This window comes from Vigna unguiculata, chromosome 7 (assembly GCF_004118075.2).
Source record: "Vigna unguiculata cultivar IT97K-499-35 chromosome 7, ASM411807v1, whole genome shotgun sequence".
NCBI lineage: Eukaryota > Viridiplantae > Streptophyta > Magnoliopsida > Fabales > Fabaceae > Vigna > Vigna unguiculata.
The window spans coordinates 37,830,430-37,847,943 of NC_040285.1; the positions used below are offsets into that span (position 1 = coordinate 37,830,430).

Sequence of the window (17,514 nt, forward strand, 5' to 3'; positions counted from 1 at the left end):
TTATATATAACAAATCTAATTTGGCCCCCCTACAATTTTAGTCCAAGTTCCGCTACCGACTTTAACCATTCTAAAATCAGTGACACTATAATTTAATTTATATTTGCTTAGTGTATAGTTAATTTTTATTTATCTATGAGTGATTATATAAGTTCAAGAATGTAATTACTAGACTTATTTACATGTATCTATGTGTATGCAACTAATCTCTTTTATTAGTAGTACTAATGATATGTTTTTAGTTTTTTCTTACATTAAAACAATATTATTGTAATAATTATTAAAATAAAAAATAACATTAAATGATTGAACAATCTTTATAATTTATTATGGATGTGATTTTTTTATGAATAGTTATTTTAAGTTAAAAAAAATAGTTACTTACAGCCTAAAGTTAAAAAAAAATTACGCCACAAAAAGATAATATCCTTTACTAATAGTATACAAGATAAATAAATATAAATATACATAATAATGTTAAAAGAGACTCTAAATTGTCTCAATATTACATGTAAGATAATAACATTATCTTAAATAGTATATTTAAATAAATAAAAAACAAAAGTCTATGAATAGAGACGGGACGTTCATTGTTTTTATTTCATTATTAATTTTTTGATTTTTAAAACGTTCTCTCTATATATCCTTCATATAATGAAATTCTGTTGTCAGAACTTTTCTATTTAAAGTGCTTTTTTATTAAATCACATCTATCTTTTACTATAAACCATTATCACGATAATATTTTTTATTCCAGATTGTATTACAAATTTAATATTACAAAACTAAATTTTATATATGATAATTGAGTGGTAAATAGAATTTGGAATGTGTCTTAGTACAGATTGGAATTCAAAATTAATTGAATAAAATTAAGTGTCACGTACATCACATTGAGTCATTGATTTCAATTAAAAGGATAGAAATAGGATTATAATTTTCAAAAGTACATTTTTTGATAATTTGCACAGTCAAAAATAATATTTTTGTTTATTGCGTCGAATATGAGGCTATGGTTCACATTTTGACATCCGAAAAAGAAAAAACCTTGATGAAGAATAAGGGATAAGTCCCTCTCGCGTGGATGAAAAAGAAGAAACCCTAAATAGATTTATGGATTGAAGATGGAAAAGATAGAAGTAAAGGAGAGGATGGTGATGATGATGATGAGAAGAAACAAGAGTTGATTTGGAAAGGAGATGACACTGAGAAATGAAAATAAAAAATAGGCTTAAATACATTTTTGGTCCTCATTTTCGTAGTGTTTGTTGCAGATGATTTTCATTTTGACAAAATGTTTAAAATGGTCATCATTTTTATCGAATGTTTAAAATGATCATTATTTTCGCAATTCGTGTTTTATTTGGTCTTTTTCTGTAATGTCATTTAAATCATTAACGAAGCATTGTACAGGTGGCATGATTTCTATTATGGTGTGTTATGTGTACTGTACATACAAACCGTGCCACTTATACAATGTTTCGTTAATGATTTAAACGGCGTTACAGAAAATGACCAAATTAAACACAAATTGTAAAAATGAGGACCATTTTAAACATTTGATAAAAATGATGACTATTTTAAACATTTTATCAAAATGAACATCATTTCACAATAAACACTACAAAAATAAGGACAAAAAAGTATTTAAGCCTTAAAAAATAAAATGAGAAGAGTAAGAGAATTTGAGTCTTCCTTAAAATTGGACTGTGAAGTAAAACAACAAATCAAAACTGGTGGGCCAGCCCACATTCATGCATGTTGGATTTTAAGTTTCGACACGTTTTCAATTTGTGAGTTAATATAGGGTCGGACTAAAAAATGTCATGTTGGCTCGTTTTGTCATCTTATCCAAGTAAAAATTGTTAGAGTAATTTTTTTTAAAGTAAAATATTAGCAAACGTCACCTTAGTCGTTTTTTACGGTCCAAACATAATAATGATATTTAATTATTTTAAATACATTATTTATCTAAAAAACACACTAAAATATTTAAGAAAAAGTTCTTCAACTTTATTACTAATACTAATTAAATTAAAGTACACGGATCGTGGTTACATCGCCTCAAATGAAGATTTTATTTTATTTAAAACTTGTAGATAGATATGGGATCGGTTTATATATATATATATATATATATATATATATATATATATTTAAAGTTTATTTTTCAGGAAAACAAAATAAAATTAGAAATGGGTAGGAACCCGTGAGTCAATCAAGTTCACCATAGGTTTGAATTAGGTTGGATTGAAAAATTTTCATAAATTTCAATACGAATTGATATTTGACCCGGCTCACGTAGAACCCGGCTAATCTGGGTTGAATCCGTGATGATCCGGATTGGCTCACCAACCCGATAATAAAAGGTTACATAAATGTTTTTTGTTAAGTTTTGTATTTAGATCAAATTATGTTGTTTTTTTTTAGCAAACACATATATAATTTGTATTTTTTGTGATTTTAGTTTGTATTTGAATTGTATGAAAGTTTATATAAATTTTAATTAAAATTATAATTTAGTTTTAAGTGAAAAAATTAAAAAAATTGTATTTTTTAATTAAATGAGTTTGTAAACCAATTCGTTTAATCCACTAACCCGTGATGTTGTGGGTCAGAACGAGTTCAAAATTATTTAATTTATTAATAAATGAGATGAGTTAAATTAACTCACTAAATGATTAACCTATGGTAAATCGAGCCGGATCGGTTATCTGTTTTTTACAATTCTAAACAAAATTACATTACTTGTGGCCTGAACCGCGTCCGCGTGGTCACCGACCAGTGGGTTTGTGCGCGTGAAAGAATCCGGTCCGGTTCAAGATGATAGAAAACCTTTTATAAATCGAATTATTATATATATAATATATCGTCCAAAACATAGCTGTTTTTCTCCGTATTGGATCTTTCTGGAAGGAAGGAGCACGCAGCAAGCCCTACCCCAACCCAAACCCTAACTCCCAATCTTCATCTTTATTCTCCTCCTCTGCTACTTCCTTCAGGTACTGCCACTTCTCTTTCAATTTCAGTTCTCTCTGCTCCATCGATGTTTTTTTGTTTCTTCCATCTTCCTTTTGTTTTTATGGTTCCTTAGTCGCGATTTTTGTTTCTTATTTTTTCAGTTATCAACTGTTGATTTTCTTTGATTAGACGCAGATTTATCCGTACTCGATTCGGGGTAGACTGCTGCTGCTGCAGGGTTTCTTCTTTCACATATAAGGTAAGAAAGGAAAGAGAGAATATCCAGGGAAATTTGTTTGTATTTGAAATACTGATTATTTGATCGTGAATGGGATACTGAAAAATTGATTTTTTTTGTCCGTGGTTTATCATTTAAGCAACGTCCACTGACTGCTATGACACTATCGATCAATATTTGTTATCTTTTTTTCTTCAATTGTGTTGTTTTTTTTAATGTTTGTCAATATTACGCCAATGATTTAGAGAAATGATTTTTTGTTTTAAAACTAAAACCCCTAGTAAATCTTTGTCTAGCCAGAAGGATCCATGTGTTACAGTTGTCTTTTCTCTCGCATATGAGCGAGAGAGGTGTTGTTATCTTGATGATGCTATTTGACTTTTATTCTTTTTATAATCGTTGAGTTTCTGGAGATGCATGTAATTGAATTTCCAATTACTATTTGATGTTGGTGTGGAACAGTGTGGATTTACTGTGTTGGTATTCGGTGACTGCCTTTTCGGTGCTTCCACCGGCCATGGCAGAATCGGTGAACATGGTTATTAGAATTGGGATTGCAATTGTAGAAGTGCGTGATTTAACAATTTTAATCCCTCTGAACAGATCTTATTGCTCATGAAGTTTTAGTCAGAATGTAATTGCTCTAAAATTGAGGTTGAAGCTTTTCTTTGTTGACTTCAATCTCTTTAACGAAGAGCAAGGCAGCTTCTCAAGAATCTTTGACGAAGTTCTATATTTTTTGTTACCCACCGTTTTTTCATTGTTCTGTAATTTTTTTGAATGTTTTATTCTTTTCGCTGTTAATTAGCAGGTTTTAGTTTTTTGGCTTTTTACCTTTTTTTGTTTGAACGCAGCCTCTCTTTTCTAACCCACACCCACCTGTTATTCTCTTTCCTTGTTGAGGAGAAATGTAGTAGTCAGATCACGTGACTTTGTTGGTTCTGCTAGTTAAGAATTCTGTAAAACATTGATGGTAGTTATGCTTGTTTAGTGAGAATTCTGTCTCCTCTCATTTTTTTGAATTCTTGAATTTCACCCATCATCACTGTCTTCACTGTAGTTAGTGAGAAATGCTTGTCTATTAGTGCTGCTTCTAGTTATGGTAATAGAAATTTTTGGAGTCTGTTTTTGTAGGAATAAGCCTTGAATCCTTATATTCTCACTTGCTTTTTGAAATTTAAACTGACATTATAACCGGTTAGCTAGGTGGATGAAGGGGAACATCTTTCATGTTCTTCTGATTAATTCTCTGAAAGAGGGCAAGGTCTTAACATCATGAGTATTTTGTATGTGATATCTTGGTACCATAGTGTCCTTTTGATAGCAAGTTCTTTTTCTTTTTTTATTGCTGAGAACAAGTCTCTAAGTATTTGCATGGATAACGTATAAGTAATGCAAAGTATCTTTTTAGTGGTCTGTCTAATCCCTTGAAGCATTCAATATAATTATTTGATTTGATTGTCGAACTAACTTTGATTTTTCTCTTCTGTGAGATGCACTTCCGGTCATCATTTGATCCAAATGCAGTTTTTGAGTTGGTTTTGGAGTATAAATGGACACCAAACGATTCATCCAGATGGTTGAGGAGAAGAAAAAGAAGATTATGGAGAGAAAGGAAGCCCCTTTGAAATGGGAGCAGAAGCTGGAAGCTGCTGCTGAAGCCAAAGAGAGAAAACTGAAGGTTGCAAAGCATAGAAAAAGGTCAGTTTCTGATAGTGAAAGTGATTATGACAGTGATGATGAGAGTAGGAGGACAAGTAAAAGATCTTATAGGAAGCACAGGAAGCATTCTCACAATGACTCTGGTGACCATGAGAAAAGGAAAGAAAAAGGTTCGAAAAGGAAAACAAAGAAATGGTCTTCAGAGTCTAGTGATTTTAGTGATGATGACTCCGAGAGTAGCTTTGAGGAGGAGAGGAGAAGAAAGAAGAAGCAGAGCAAGAGGCTGAGAGATCGAGGTTCAAGATCAGATTCCAGTGACTCTGACGAAGGTGAAAGTCCGGTTCGGAAAAGAAATCATGGGAAGCATAGCAAACGCCATCGACGATCAGAATGTAGTGAATCTGACTTGTCAAGTGATAAAAGTGATGATGCTCTACGAAAGAAAGGCCACAGCAGGCACCATAAACATCATAAGCGATCACATAATGTGGAGCTGAGGTCGTCTGATTCCGATTATAACAGTAATGGTCGAAGAAGCAGATCAAAGTCATTAGAAGAAAATTCTGAAGAACAAAACAAAAGATCAATGCATAAGAAGCCTGGTCGCCATCATCGCCATCACCACCACCATCACCACAAACACAGGCACCACTTGGATGATGAGAGAAATCACAGGCAGCAGCACTTCCCGAAATCCAATAGCAAGCATGACGAGCAATTTGACAAAACTGAAACAGAGAAAAAGGATGGTGATCATCATGAAAACAGAGCTATGGCTGAGAATAATGATGACCAAATTGTTTGATTATTTGGAATCTATCCTGTTCTGTGTCGTCGTTCATTACTGGAATTGACATTCAAACTGAAGTTAGATGACATTTCATTCCAATGTCGATTGTAATATTTGACAGTTATTGATTGTTGAAACTTTGCACTTGATCATTGTTGGCTGATGACATTAATTTGATCCATTTTCAGCTATTAACAGCTATATTTGATGGTTTCAAAGAGGGTTTATGTTTTTTTTAGTAGTTGGTTATAATACTGCGCAATATAGACGTTGTATGCTGTTTAGTTGAGTATTTGTGCGTCGTGACCGAATTGTCAACAGTAGTATCTTAAGGGCGAAAGAATACTTGTTCGTGAATCATTGCAGGGTCGTCAATGACCTTCAGAATAACGCTTTGGGAGGTGCCATTGATGGACCTCCAACGGTTGTGGGCAGATTTTGTTGGATGGCTTCATTAGTTCTTAAGCGTAATGAAGTTTCACTTCATATCTTGAACGTTTAAATCTAAGGTCTAGTAAACGAGACTTACATTTATAAAACTAAGTAGTAACTTATCGCCAAGTTGAACCCTGATTTTTTCACCAAATCGTTACAATGTACTAGTAAAAATTTCAATCTGTGTACATTGTTGCATCTTTTATCTTGGAGGTTTAAATTTAATTCAATTCAATCCCAGCAGACACTTATACTTAACCTTACAAAAAATTGTCATCTCAGAAAGAGTCATGAACTCGCTGAACGGGCAGGTAATGTTGTTGATAGAGAAGACATTTGAAATAATCTATCCTTATAATATGACGAGTTCAATTTAATTATAGAAAAATAGTTAAATTTGTTTAGTTTGAATATAACATTAGCCATCTAATTTCCTTTCCCAATCCTGAACACACTACTCATTTGATTTGCATGTTAAAGGAACCAAACTAGACGTTCTATTCATTAGTTTAACAGTTGGTCTAATATTTACGTTTAGTTATTTAAGCATGTTATCTACTTATTTTAGTTTGTATGTAACAAAAAAAAAAAAAACAGTCGCATTGTAAAAATTTTATTCTGTCGCTAAACCAAATCTGAGTTTGTGAAGAAGTTACACAACAAAAAAACTTCATGTTTGGAAGCTGTACTAGGCTAACTTAACTAGAGACTCTTGGCTCAGGGCAAACTTTAATGCCATTATATCAATTACTTGCGACGTGATAATACAGCCATTAATACAACAATGTAATAGTGCAACAAATCAAACCGTAGGAAATTTTACTCAACTTTCCTAGGCCCGGTATATCTGTCATATATTTGGACCCCAAAATAGTGTAAGACTATTCCAAAATTGTTCTTTATTATACATTCCATGCTGAGATGCTTGATACACAGCAAAGGCAGTGAACAAATATCGAGTATAATTCAATTCAAAAATGATACAACACTAACCAAACTCCACTTGTATCAGAAGTTCTTCAATATCTTATCTGCAGATACTCCATCAGCAACAAGAATTGACGTCACCTCCTGTAACAATGATAATGTATTCAAGTGTTATGGATTGGAACCAAGACAAAGAAAACGAGCAACGAAATATTTGACACTCCCCGTTACTCTGAAATCCCGTGTGGATTGACCAACAAATTAATGGACCTGCATTATTTAATGGGCCCAAGATAGGTGGGTTTAGGGATCAGGGAAAGGACATCTAAAAATGATTTTTTAAGTATTTGTTTCTCTTACCAAACATCTTTTATACTTATAATAATTTTCACTTATTTTCACTGACTTCATATTTTTCTTTCCCCTTTCTATTAACCTTATTTCTCGCCTATGTCTTCCCTCCATACTAGAGACACACCTTACTGTAAAGACATGAACTATTCTTTAGCAACATTGAGAACATACAGTGTTGTCAATGACCGATGGCAGAATACAACAGAAGATCAAAATTGCACCATATAAACATGACATTGTGGCCTGCGGTGTTTCCATGGCAGGCCTCCCTCACAAATTGCCTATAATGACTGGCAAAAAAATCGACCAACTCTACAACTGTAGTTGACATCTAACAATACGGATAACAGATCTAATAGTTATTTGTACTGTAGACAATAATATTAACAATGTTGCATATCGACTCTCTCTCTCTCTCACCATAGCCCGTTCAATATATAGAAGTCATTGCTTTGCATAGCAACCAAATCCTATTTGAGTGAGTCAAATTTAAAGGCATATAGATTGGTGAAATGCTAATGTATTCAATGCCATCTTATTAAATAGTGCCAGTTTGTCGACTTCTCCAATGAACCTTATTTTTTATTAGTTGCACGACCCTTTCACTAAGTTTTAGAAGATAAACAAATCATACGGCAGGGTAAGGAGAATGAAAGCAAGTAGAATGTAATCAACATGGTGCATGACTAGTAAAGATTACCTTGTCTTTTCAGTATATCTTGGAGAACGAAAACATTAGGATCTTTCTCTTATTTTCCACATAGGTTTTCATTCTTATGCAAGGAGAATGAAAACAAGTAGAATGTAATTCATTTGCTTTTAGTTACCTGATTGTTTTAAATTTATTTTCTGTAATTATTTAAACTTTAGTCATCTGGTACTACCTAAGGAGGAAACATTTAATAACCTAAATGCTAATTTTTCCTAATCGAATGCTATTCCGTGGAGGTTGGCTTCCTCAAAGCAACCGTTATTGTGTCTTTCTCTTTCTCTACATGCCAATATGACAAATTTTGTTAGTCTCTCACTTCTTATTTAAAAATAAATTTGGAACTCCGGCTCTTCCTATAAGTTAAATAGGAAAGACAGTGGTAATTGACACGAAGGTTGCACCAATGGAAAGTTAATACACATAACAAACATGTCTATGCCGACTGACAAGTAAAGCTGGGTTCTAAGAACACACCTCGGTCATCTGTTTGTGCCCACAAAGTACGGCACCAGTTGCTAGTGGGTTAGATATCTGCTTTGCCTTTGAAAATGCAGCCTGTGAATACAACCATGTGCAAACAATCATTGTCTGTTAAGGAAGTAATGTGAAAATTCATCCTAAGAGCTCAAGCACTTTACCTGAACATAGCCAGTTTCCCCAGTCCAACTATCATCAGGTCGAGACAATACAGGAACAATCTTCACACCAGAAGATTCCCAGTCTTTAAATCTATCCTATAACATAAAACAAAATTGCTATTAAAGCAGCTCTGATTAAAAGTAGTTCAACCTTTCCTTTCATCAAGATAAAAAACAATTGAAATAACCTGATAAGCCATTCTCTGTAGGTTCCTGGCCCCATAATATAGTCTTACATCAGACCTATTCCCCGCATCAAACCCTGACTCAATTAGAGACCGAATTGGACTGTACACAACAAAGTAAACGGTCAGACCAATACAAGCAAAATCAAGGATTAAGATTATGTTAAACTTTCCTATAAGCATTTCGAGAAAAAAAAAATCTAGAATAAATTGAGCTTTTTTCACAAAAAAATATAGACAAACTTCTCCATAAAGACTTTTTAAGAGAAAAAAAAATATGAAATTAGAGAAATCTTCTAAGAAGTAGTTTATGTATTAACTAGTTTTAACATCAGGAAAAGGTAAAACGGTAATTTGCATAATAAAAATCGAGGGTAAAACGGTAATTTGCGCACTGACCTAATTCCAGATCCAGTGGCGAAGACGATAACGGTTCCATATTTCTCGGGCGGCTCGATCATATCGATGTTGAATCCGTTTCCCATGATTGGGCTTAGTTCAACCACGTCGCCTCTCTTCAACGCGCACAGCGCTTCCGCGGTGGACCCCGGCACGCTCTTCACGAGGAACTCGAACACGCCATGCTTCGCGGCCAGCTTCGGCGGCGATGCAATGGCGAGGAACGAGGGCTTGGACGAGTAGGGCACGCGGAGCTGGAGGTACTGCCCGGCGATTGTGTGGGACGCGGCGAGGTCAGGCGCGTCGGACACGTCGATGGCGACGTGAAAGAGCGAGTCGGCGGCAGGCTGGACCTCGGAGAGTGGGGCTGGGGTCCAGACGGTAGTGTCCTGACGAACGGCGGCGGAAACGGTGGCGAAGCGGCGGCGGCTGGATCGAAGATTTAGATGGAGGTGGCGTAGGATGGACATGGAGGGGCTAACGTGCGCATGGGGATGGACAGGTTAAGCGAGGGGGACGGTGAGATAAAGAGTAACATTGTGTTTTTGATAATAGTTTTATTGTGGCGAGGTTACGTGGAGGGTTCGGTCAGAGTAGAAAGAGGCGGCGGAACGGGCGGGTAATGATAAATTGCGCCACCTAAGGATTATGAGAGTTCCACGTGTCATGTTTATGAGTCCTGTCCCATGGAGTTGGAAGAAGATGAGTATGGTTGTTACACAGTAATTGTTGCAAAATAAAAACATCTTTTAATCTTGTAAAAATATGATTAATCAGATTTTGATTTGAGTTTAACAAGTATAAACTTTCATGTTATTATCAAATCAATACAAAAATATTCTCAGTATAACTTTAAAATAACTATTGTAAAAATTAATAAATTTATCATAAATAATAATTTAGAATTAAGAGATATTATGATTTTCATATTATTAACGTTTTGGCGATTTTCGTATTATTTTAGGCTTAAATATATATTTTGTCCCTTTGTTGATTTTATTCAATTTGGTCCTTATTTTCGTTTTATGTTCAATTAGGTCCTCATTTTCGTCAAATTGTAGTCAATTTGGTCATTTTCACTAATGGTGTTTAAATAGTTAACATTTTTGAACAGTAATGCCACGTGTCAGCTCCTGTTTTTTTTTTGTTTTTTTTTTAATTTCAAAAAAAGTGTCTGTCAAGTCATAATTGTGCCACGTGTCAATGTTAATGCCACGTGTCAGTTTGTAGTTGTATTATTTATTTTTGTTCAATTTAGGCCCGATATTCGTTATTTTTGTTCAATTTAGTCCCTATATTCGTTATTTTTGTTTAATTTAGTCCTCAAATTTGTTCAAATAAAACCATTTAATTTTTAAAATTGACATTATTATTAGTTATTTTTTAAATTTAATTATAAATTATAATATTTAATTATTAATTGAATATAATTCTTAGATTCAATTGTTAAATAGAATATAATTATTTAAATATTATTAAAATATAATTATTAAAATTTTAAAAATATATATTAACATCTGTAAAATTCACATTTAAATTTAAAATATTTAATATTTTTATTGCATTTTAGATATTAAAATCTAAAATATTTTATATGTAAATGTTATTTTTACAAATATTAGTTTATTTTCGAAAATATTTTGAATATTTAAAATATTTGTATATATCAATTTTAAAAATATTTTAGAATACAAATATTAGAAAAAAAAATAATTATATTCTTATAATATTTTAAATAATTATATTCTATTTAGCAGTTAAATATAAGAATTTATGTAATTTATAATTAAATTTAATAATTTATAATTAAATTTAAAAAATAATAAATTCAAATGTCAATTTTAGAAAAGATATTAATATAATTTGTGTAAAAGATATTAAATTTAGTGTCAATTTCAAATGGACAAAATTGATTTATTTGAACAAAAATTGGGACTAAATTGAAAAAAAATAACGAATATATGGACTAAATTGAACAAAAAAAATAATACTACCACAAGCTGACACGTAACACTAGCATTGACACGTGGCACAATTGTGACTTGACACGTGGACCATTTTTTTGAAATTAAAAATTTTTTAAAAAAATTTAAAAAAATTAAAAAAAATTAAAAAAACCAGGAGCTGACACGTGGCATGTACTGTTCAAAAACGTTAACTATTTAAACACCGTTAGTGAAAAGGACCAAATTGACCACAATTTAACGAAAATGAGGACCTAATTGAACATAAAACGAAAATAGGGACAAAATGTATATTTAAGTCTTTATTTTATTATGATTTATAATTGAGAAATAATATAAATTTTGCATATTATCAGCTTTTTAATTTTACTATTTTAATTTGGAATTATACTTGTTTTTTTTCATAATTAAAAATTTAATTAAATCTCAATTTTAATTTGCTGGTGTATCACAATATTACTTCTTTAAGTAATTACAAATGTGAAGAGCTACTTCTTTAAGCTTTTCGCTGGTGCGTTTATGGTTGGTTGAGGGCTAGTTCTTGTCACTTTATTCTCTCTTACCACAAGTTTAATTAGTTAGTGGTGCAGCCATGCCATGGGTATTATCCTTTAGCCAAGATACATGTTTACATTGCAACCATGAGGTTTGGACCAGTCCTGTTATTCTTGATAAAAGCTTGGTTTCTTTTCTTCTCTTTATAGGCATAAACCTTTCTCTCTTTTTGTGGCTTGAATGGTGATTGACGTTGGCATTGATGGTGGCAGTTTTGGTCCCTTTTCTTATTCACAGCACATGATTGTCTTTCTAATAATCTCTATCACATTAGTTTCTAATAATCTGAAATAGTCTCTATTTGATAATATGACGAGTTCATTTTAATTATAGAAAAATAGTTAAATTTGTTTAGTTTGAATATAATATTAGCCATCTAATTTCCTTTCCCAATCCTGAACACACTGTACTGATATTTGATTTGCATGTTAAAGGAACCAAACTCGTAGACGTTCTATTCATTCGTTTAACAGTTGGTCTAATATTTACGTTTAGTTATTTAAGTATGTTATCTATTTATTATGTTTGTATGTAACAACAAAACAGTCCCATTGTAAAAATGGTCTATTCTGTCGCTAAACCAAATCTGAGTTTATGAAGAAGTTACGCAACAAAAGACTTCATGTCTGGAAACTATGCTAGGCTAACTAAACTAGAGACTATTGGACCCCCAAAAAAATGTAAGACAATTCCAAAATTGTTCTTTATTATACAGGCCATGCTGAGATGCTTGATACACAGCAAAGGCAGTGAACAATTATCGAGGATTTAAAAACGATACAACACTAACCAAACTCCACTTTTATCAGTAGTCCCTCAATATCTTATCTGCAGGTATTCCATCAGCAAGAAGAATTGACGTCACCGCCTGTAACAATGATAATGTATTCAAGTGTTATGAATTGGAACCAAGACAGAGAAAACGAGCAACGAAATATTTGACACTCCCTGTTACTCTGAAATCCCGTGTGGATTGACCAACAAATTAATGGACCCAAGCTAGGTGGGTTTAGAGTTTATGGATTCGGAAAATAACATCTGAATTTTTTTTTTTCAGTATTTATTTCTCTTACCAAACATCTTTATATCTATAATAATTCACTTATTTTCACTGACTTCATATTTTTGTTTCTTATTTCTATTAACCTTATTTCTCGCCTATGTCTTCCCTCCATACTAGAGACACACCTTACTGTAAAAACATGGGCTACTATCCTCGGCAACATTGATAACATACAGCGTTGTCAATGACCGATGGCAAAATACAACAGAAGACCAAAATTGCACCATATAAACATGACCTTGTGGCCTGTGGAGTCCAGTTTAAAGGCACATAGATTGGTGAAATGCTAATGTACTCAAATGCCATCTTATTAAATAGTGCCAGTTTGTCGACTTCTCCAACGAACCTTATTTTTAATTAGTTGCACGACCCTTTCACTAAGTTTTAGAAGATAAAAAATCATAGGGTAGGGTAAGGAGAATGAAAGCAAGTAGAACGTAATCAACACGGTGCAGGACTAGTGAAGACTACCTTGTCTTTTCAATATATCTTGGAGAATGAGATCTTTCTCTTATTCTCCACATAGGTTTTCATTCTTATCCAAGGAGAATGAAAACAAGTAGAATGTAATTCATTTGCTTTTAGTTACCTGATTGTGTTAAATTTATTTTCTGTAATTATTTAAACTTTAGCCATTTGGTTCTACCTAAGGAGGAAACATTTAACAACCTAAATGCTAATTTTTCCTAATCGAGTGCTATTCCGTGGAGGTTGGTTTCCTCAAAGCAACCGTTATTGTGTCTTTCTCTCTTTCCCTACATGCAAATAATCTTTCTTAGACTGATAAAATTAATTGGAAATCACAATTTTTTGATAGTCTCACTTATTTAAAAAAAAAATTAGAACTCCGGCTCTCCCTATAAGTTAAATAGGAAAGACAGTGGTAATTGACACGAAGGTTGCACCAATGGAAAGTTAAACAAACACGTCTACGCCGACTGACAAGTAAAGCTGGGTTCTAAGAACACACCTCGATCATGTCTTTGTACCCAGCAAGTATGGCACCAGTTGCCAGTGGGTCAGATATCTGCTTTGCCCTTGAATACGCATCCTGTGAATACAACCGTGTGCAAACAATCATTGTCTGTTAAAAGGAAGTAATGTGAAACTTCATCCTAAGAGCTCAAGCACTTTACCTGAACATAGCCAGTTTCCCCAGTCCAACTATCATCAGGTTGAGACAATACAGGAATAATCTTCACACCAGAAGATTCCCAGTCTTTAAATCTATCCTATAATATAAAACAAAATTGCTATTAAAGCAGTTCTGATTAAAAGTAGCTCAACCTTTCCTTTCATCAAGATAAAAAAACAATTGAAATAACCTGATAACCCATTGTCTGTAGGTTCCTGTTCCCATAATATAGTCTTACATCAGACCTTTTCCCCGCATCAAACCCTGACTCAATTAGAGACCGAATTGGACTGCACACAACAAAGTAAACGGTCAGTGCAATACAAGCAAAATCAAGGATTAAGATTATGTTAAACTTTCCTATAAGCATTTCGAGAAAAAAAAAATAGTATAAATTGAGCTTCTTTCACACAAAAAATATAGTAAAAGTGTCAAACAAACTTCTCTATAAAGACTTTTTAAGAGAAAAATAAAATTAGAGAAATCTTCTAAAAAGTAGTTTATGTATTAACTAGTTTTAACATCAGGAAAAACTCATTTTATTTCATTTTTCTTGATTTTTTCTACTAAAAGTCCCTGTGAAGAAACTTGTCTGAACAATCCTAATTCATATAACCATTTTAGAAGTTTTTTCATTTTGCTCCACCAAAAATTGAGGTGCATAATTTTCTTCTGCAATAGTTCATAGACAATTTTATCTGAACAGAATGCATTAATGTCAATAAATGCAATGCAAGATTATAAAAGCTGGTAACAACAATTGCAACTTTTACATCAAGGTTTTTGAGGTCTATGCTCTGCAATTTGGATCGACTTAATCGCATTTACTGAAGAATTTTGCATGATATCAAGGATCTTGAGGAAACTACGAGAATTAAAACTTCAATGTCATGCAGCATGAGTTTGTAACCAAATAAATTCAATGCTCTAAGACGGAATGAAAGAAATGGAAACATTTAAAAAAGATAACAAAAATCGAGGGTAAAACAGTAATTTGCACTGACCTAATTCCAGTTCCAGTGGCGAAGATGACAACGGTTCCATATTTCTCGGGCGGCTCGATCAGATCGATGGTGAATCCGTTTCCCATGATTGGGCTTAGTTCAACCACGTCGCCTTTCTTCAACGCGCACAGTGCTTCCGCGGTGGACCCCGGCACGCTCTTCACGAGGAACTCGAACACGCCATGCTTCGCTGCCAGCTTCGGCGGCGATGCAATGGAGAGGAACGAGGGCTTGGGCAAGTCGGGTACGCGGAGCTGGAGGTACTGCCCGGCGATTGTGTGGGACGCGGCGAGGTCAGGCGCATCGGACACGTCGATGGCGACTTCAAAGAGCGACTCGCCGGCGGGCTCGACCTCGGAGAGTGGGGCTGGGGTCCAGACGGTAGTGTCCTGACGAACGGCGGCGGAAACGGTGGCAAGGCGGCGGCGGCTGGATCGAAGGTTTAGATGGAGGCGGCGTGGGATGGACAGGGAGGGGCTAACGTGCGCAAGGGGATGGAGGGTAAGCGAGGGGGACGGTGAAATAATTAGTGACATGGTGTTTTTGATTATAGTTTTGTTGTGGTGAGGTTACGTGGAGAGTTCGGTCCGACTTGAAAGAGGTGGCGGATCGGGCGGGTATTATAAATTGCGCCACCGGTGGATTAAGGATAATGAGAGTTCCACGTGTCATGTTTTTGTGGTGTCATGTCCCATGGAGTTGGAACCAAGACAAGTTTTCTTTGTTTGCATGAAAAACGTGTGTTTTTTTCGATGATTCCAGAGGGACGAAATAATGCGGTGGTCACTTGGGAGAGTAATCAGGAGAGAGTGAGTGAATGAATTTGAGTTGATTTAAGAGTAAAATTTGTGTTGCTTTTTTTTTTATGCATTTAGGAGTGATGATGTGATAGATTAAAAAATATATTTTAGTAGAAATAATAATGAAATTATCATTTTGCCCTTAGTTTAATTAGTATTGTATATTAATCTTTGTGTGACTATATTTATTTTCTTCATTATTTTAAACACAACAAATGAATCTCAAAATATGTATCCGATCCACCACACCTCGTTTCGATCCAGCCCACACCATATGTGATTCACCACACCCTGTATCTGATCCAGCCACAAAGGATCGAATCCAACAACACCGTATACGATCCACTAGAAATGGGATCGAATCCCTCGCAAATGGGGATCGGATCTGTCGTTGCTTTGAGCTGGGATTCTCATGGTTGCAGCGTCACTGTGGTTGCAGCAGAGAGGTGGTAAATGGGGCATACACTAGATGGGTTCCTCACCATTTCACAACTCAAATCAAACGGTAACACACGCACACCAGTTAAAAACTCAACTTCCACACAGTGCATGGTTGTTGAACGCTGCTCAAAAAATGACTGTTACCTACTGTTCTTGCCGCGCTAATTCCGATTTAGCACCGAGAATAGTACAGCAAGAGTCACTCAAGAAAAAAGTATATCCCTTTTTCCTTCTTTCCTCGCCCCCTTATACTGTCTTGCCTTCGTGTACCAAAGAGCATGCCCACTATCCGAGTTGGTTCCGCGTCATGGGAGATCGCCTATCTGATGGCCTCTCCCCGAGTATCCCGGGGTCGCGCTACCACGATTTTGACTTCTGGAATGTACAAGAAATGGGTCGTTTGATATCCCTAATTCGAGTTGGTTCCGCGTCATGGGGGATCACCTATCGTGATGGCCTCTCCCCGAGTACCCCGGGGTCGTGCTACCACGGTTTTGACTTCTGGAATGTACAGGAAATTGGTCGTTTGATATCCCTAATTCGAGTTGGTTTCGCGACATGGGGGATCACCTATCGTGATGGCCTCTCTCCGAGTACCCCGAGGTCGTGCTACCACGGTTTTGACTTCTGGAATGTACAGGAAATGGGTCGTTTGATATCCCTAATTGGGCCGATTCACTTGGGCCCATAGATCGGGTTGGACTCGGGTGCGCTTGGCCATTACACCTACCATCCCACACCATGCAAGGCATGTGAGAGAGACGAGAGGGGTAAATTTGTAATATTGCAACTCAATCATACCAAATCATCGCTTAATGCCCGAGATTACTAATTTCATGGATTCCTATCATCGTCGCTATGCCATCTGTTCAGATACTCTTAAACGAACAACACACCAGCTCTAATTTTCATCTTCATAAATATAGTCTCCTTAAAGCGAATACTGCCTAAGTGAATTTTAAGATAAATTTTGTGAAAATTAATGAAAAATTTGATTAATTTAATAAATAAGAAAATTATAAAAATAGATAAAATTTTAATGTTACTAAAATATCTTTGATAAGAAAAATAATGATTTTGTTATTTGATATTATAAAAATAATTAAAATTAAATAATACGAGATTAAAAAAATAAAAATTAAATAAAATGTTAAAGTAAATAAAAATAATTTTGTATGAATGGGAAAAAAATTATAAAATTAAAAAAATCATCATGCACATCCACAACGCTAATTAGGTGTCACTTAATCG

General features: G+C 34.4%; 3 protein-coding genes across 8 annotated transcripts; 1 reads left to right on the plus strand and 2 right to left on the minus strand.

Moving 5' to 3' along the window:
* Positions 1 to 2,864: 2,864 nt before the first annotated feature.
* On the plus strand, positions 2,865 to 5,869 carry LOC114191046 (sarcoplasmic reticulum histidine-rich calcium-binding protein). 6 transcript variants are annotated; one of them, XM_028080195.1, is made up of 3 exons: positions 2,865 to 3,002; positions 3,151 to 3,220; positions 4,693 to 5,869. In XM_028080195.1, the coding sequence occupies exon 3, from the start codon at positions 4,752 to 4,754 to the stop codon at positions 5,664 to 5,666; it is 915 nt and encodes a 304-aa protein (XP_027935996.1). In that variant the 5' UTR covers positions 2,865 to 3,002; positions 3,151 to 3,220; positions 4,693 to 4,751; the 3' UTR covers positions 5,667 to 5,869. The 6 variants fall into 6 exon arrangements, with proteins under 6 accessions (XP_027935996.1, XP_027935998.1, XP_027936000.1 ...); XM_028080197.1 differs by having other exon boundaries at positions 2,880 to 3,002; positions 3,123 to 3,220; XM_028080199.1 differs by having other exon boundaries at positions 2,880 to 3,002; positions 3,123 to 3,220; positions 4,727 to 5,869.
* Positions 5,870 to 6,798: 929 nt separating this feature from the next.
* LOC114191048 (fruit protein pKIWI502) lies at positions 6,799 to 9,904 on the minus strand. The gene is made up of 5 exons (XM_028080201.1): positions 9,302 to 9,904; positions 8,906 to 9,005; positions 8,718 to 8,813; positions 8,554 to 8,634; positions 6,799 to 7,157 (listed from the first exon to the last, which is right to left on the minus strand). Exons 1-5 carry the CDS (start codon positions 9,769 to 9,771, stop codon positions 7,095 to 7,097), a joined length of 810 nt encoding a protein of 269 aa, XP_027936002.1. The 5' UTR covers positions 9,772 to 9,904; the 3' UTR covers positions 6,799 to 7,094.
* A 2,411-nt stretch (positions 9,905 to 12,315) lies between these two features.
* Positions 12,316 to 15,635, minus strand: LOC114191049 (fruit protein pKIWI502-like). The gene is made up of 5 exons (XM_028080203.1): positions 15,023 to 15,635; positions 14,209 to 14,308; positions 14,020 to 14,115; positions 13,854 to 13,934; positions 12,316 to 12,688 (listed from the first exon to the last, which is right to left on the minus strand). The coding sequence occupies exons 1-5, from the start codon at positions 15,556 to 15,558 to the stop codon at positions 12,626 to 12,628; spliced, it is 876 nt and encodes a 291-aa protein (XP_027936004.1). The 5' UTR covers positions 15,559 to 15,635; the 3' UTR covers positions 12,316 to 12,625.
* Positions 15,636 to 17,514: the final 1,879 nt, after the last annotated feature.

Bases quoted from the DNA above. Each gene is read 5' to 3' on its own strand.
- LOC114191048 (XM_028080201.1), bottom strand. From the start codon at position 9,771: ATGTCCATCCTACGCCACCTCCATCTAAATCTTCGATCCAGCCGCCGC. The intron at 9,006-9,301 runs GTCAGTGCGCAA...TGTTGTGTACAG, and splicing joins GCCACTGGATCTGGAATTAG to TCCAATTCGGTCTCTAATTG. The intron at 8,635-8,717 runs GTAAAGTGCTTG...TTGTATTCACAG, and splicing joins GGGAAACTGGCTATGTTCAG to GCTGCATTTTCAAAGGCAAA.
- LOC114191049 (XM_028080203.1), bottom strand. From the start codon at position 15,558: ATGTCACTAATTATTTCACCGTCCCCCTCGCTTACCCTCCATCCCCTT. The intron at 14,116-14,208 runs GTTATTTCAATT...TTTATATTATAG, and splicing joins TACAGACAATGGGTTATCAG to GATAGATTTAAAGACTGGGA. The intron at 12,689-13,853 runs GTGTGTTCTTAG...TCATTGTTACAG, and splicing joins GGTACAAAGACATGATCGAG to GCGGTGACGTCAATTCTTCT.
- LOC114191046 (XM_028080195.1), top strand. From the start codon at position 4,752: ATGGACACCAAACGATTCATCCAGATGGTTGAGGAGAAGAAAAAGAAG.